We start from the raw sequence: 1,364 nt of genomic DNA on the forward strand, positions 1-1,364 counted from the left end.
AGAAGAGAGGGAAGTCACCTTGTCACTTTAGCCTCTGAAAATTATCTATAAAATTTCAGCAGATGTGAGACTTTAGGGAAAGGTATCCATAATTTTTCATGATGGCCCAAACACAGCTATTAAATACTTGCTTTCCAACATAAAGACCTAGTTTCTCAGTAGTCTTGCAACTAACTTGTTAGCTCTAAAATGTAGAATTGTAGCTGTCACCAATGGGAATTAATTTGGCATCTCATCTTCATTGATCAGAATGATGGGGAAATCTTTTTGACAAATATCAAATCAGTAAGTTGCTTATTATCAGTTGATACCTAAAATACATTTCTAAGGCTCCCCACTTCTCAGAAAATACAAATGAAATGTAACAATTGAAATCAGTTTATGTACAATAAACTACAAGTATTTAGAGTGTAGACTTTGGTAAGTTTTGACATATGTATACACCCTGTGAAACCGTTACCATCATTGGATAATGAACATATCCATCACCTGGAAAAGTTTTCTCCTGCCCTTTTCTAGTCCCGCCTTCCTACCTCTCCCATCCCTGTCAACCACTGATCTGCTTTATGTCACTATAGATTAGTTTTCATTTTCTAGAATTTTATATAAATGGAATTCTATAGCATATACTTTGCGGGCGGGGCAAGGTGGGTGGGGAGTCTGGCTTCTTTCAGCATAATTCTTTTTGGATTCATCCATGGTGTTGTATATACCAGTAATTTGTTCCTTATTACTGAGTAGGATTCCATGGCATGGACATAGCACGTTTGCTTATCCATTTACCTGTCGATGGACCTTGGGTTTTCAGTTTTTTACTATGTTTCCTTCTGCTTTTGCCGGCAGAAAGTTATTGGGTGGTACAGATTTCGGCGAAATACGCAGCAGCAGATGTCCTACAGAGAACAGGTTATCCACAAACAGCTCACCCGGCTCCTTGGCGCACCCGACCTCGTCTTCCTTCTCTTCAGTTCCATCTCCACTGCCAACAGCTCCACCCATGCTTTAGAGTACGTTCTCTTCAGACCAAATCGGAGGTAAAGAAAGCCCTCCCACCGGCCATCATAAACGGGGAGATGTTGGTGCGAGTAACGGAGAGTCAGAACTTTGAAACGCATTATGTTGCATGCAGTTCATATCGTCTTTAAAGAAAATCTTGTATAATTCTCTTCAGCTGGGTCTCTTTGTAGCTAGAGAGGGTCTCCTTGTCAGTTGTCAGTGTCATCGGTGTAAGTTAAAACTTCTTTTGAACCAAGAAGCGTTAGTAAAACACGTTTATGTGCATAGAACGCACATAGGAATAAACAGCTAGGACTCGTGGTTTGCTTCTCCGTAGTCCATGGTGTGGGTGTACAACTTTACTGCTG

At 40.5% G+C, this 1,364-nt stretch overlaps 1 protein-coding gene across 1 annotated transcript in view; it reads left to right on the forward strand.

Moving 5' to 3' along the window:
- ABRAXAS2 (abraxas 2, BRISC complex subunit) overlaps window positions 1–1,364 on the forward strand; it is a 24,311-nt gene that overhangs the window by 14,987 nt on the left and 7,960 nt on the right. Inside the window, exon 5 of the mRNA XM_004374973.2 lies at window positions 844–1,034. Within this exon, the coding sequence (XP_004375030.1) occupies window positions 844–1,034 (191 nt within the window). The remainder of the gene's footprint in view (window positions 1–843; window positions 1,035–1,364) is intronic.

Source organism: Trichechus manatus, unplaced genomic scaffold, assembly GCF_000243295.1.
Source record: "Trichechus manatus latirostris isolate Lorelei unplaced genomic scaffold, TriManLat1.0 scaffold00031, whole genome shotgun sequence".
Classification (NCBI taxonomy): Eukaryota; Metazoa; Chordata; class Mammalia; order Sirenia; family Trichechidae; genus Trichechus; species Trichechus manatus.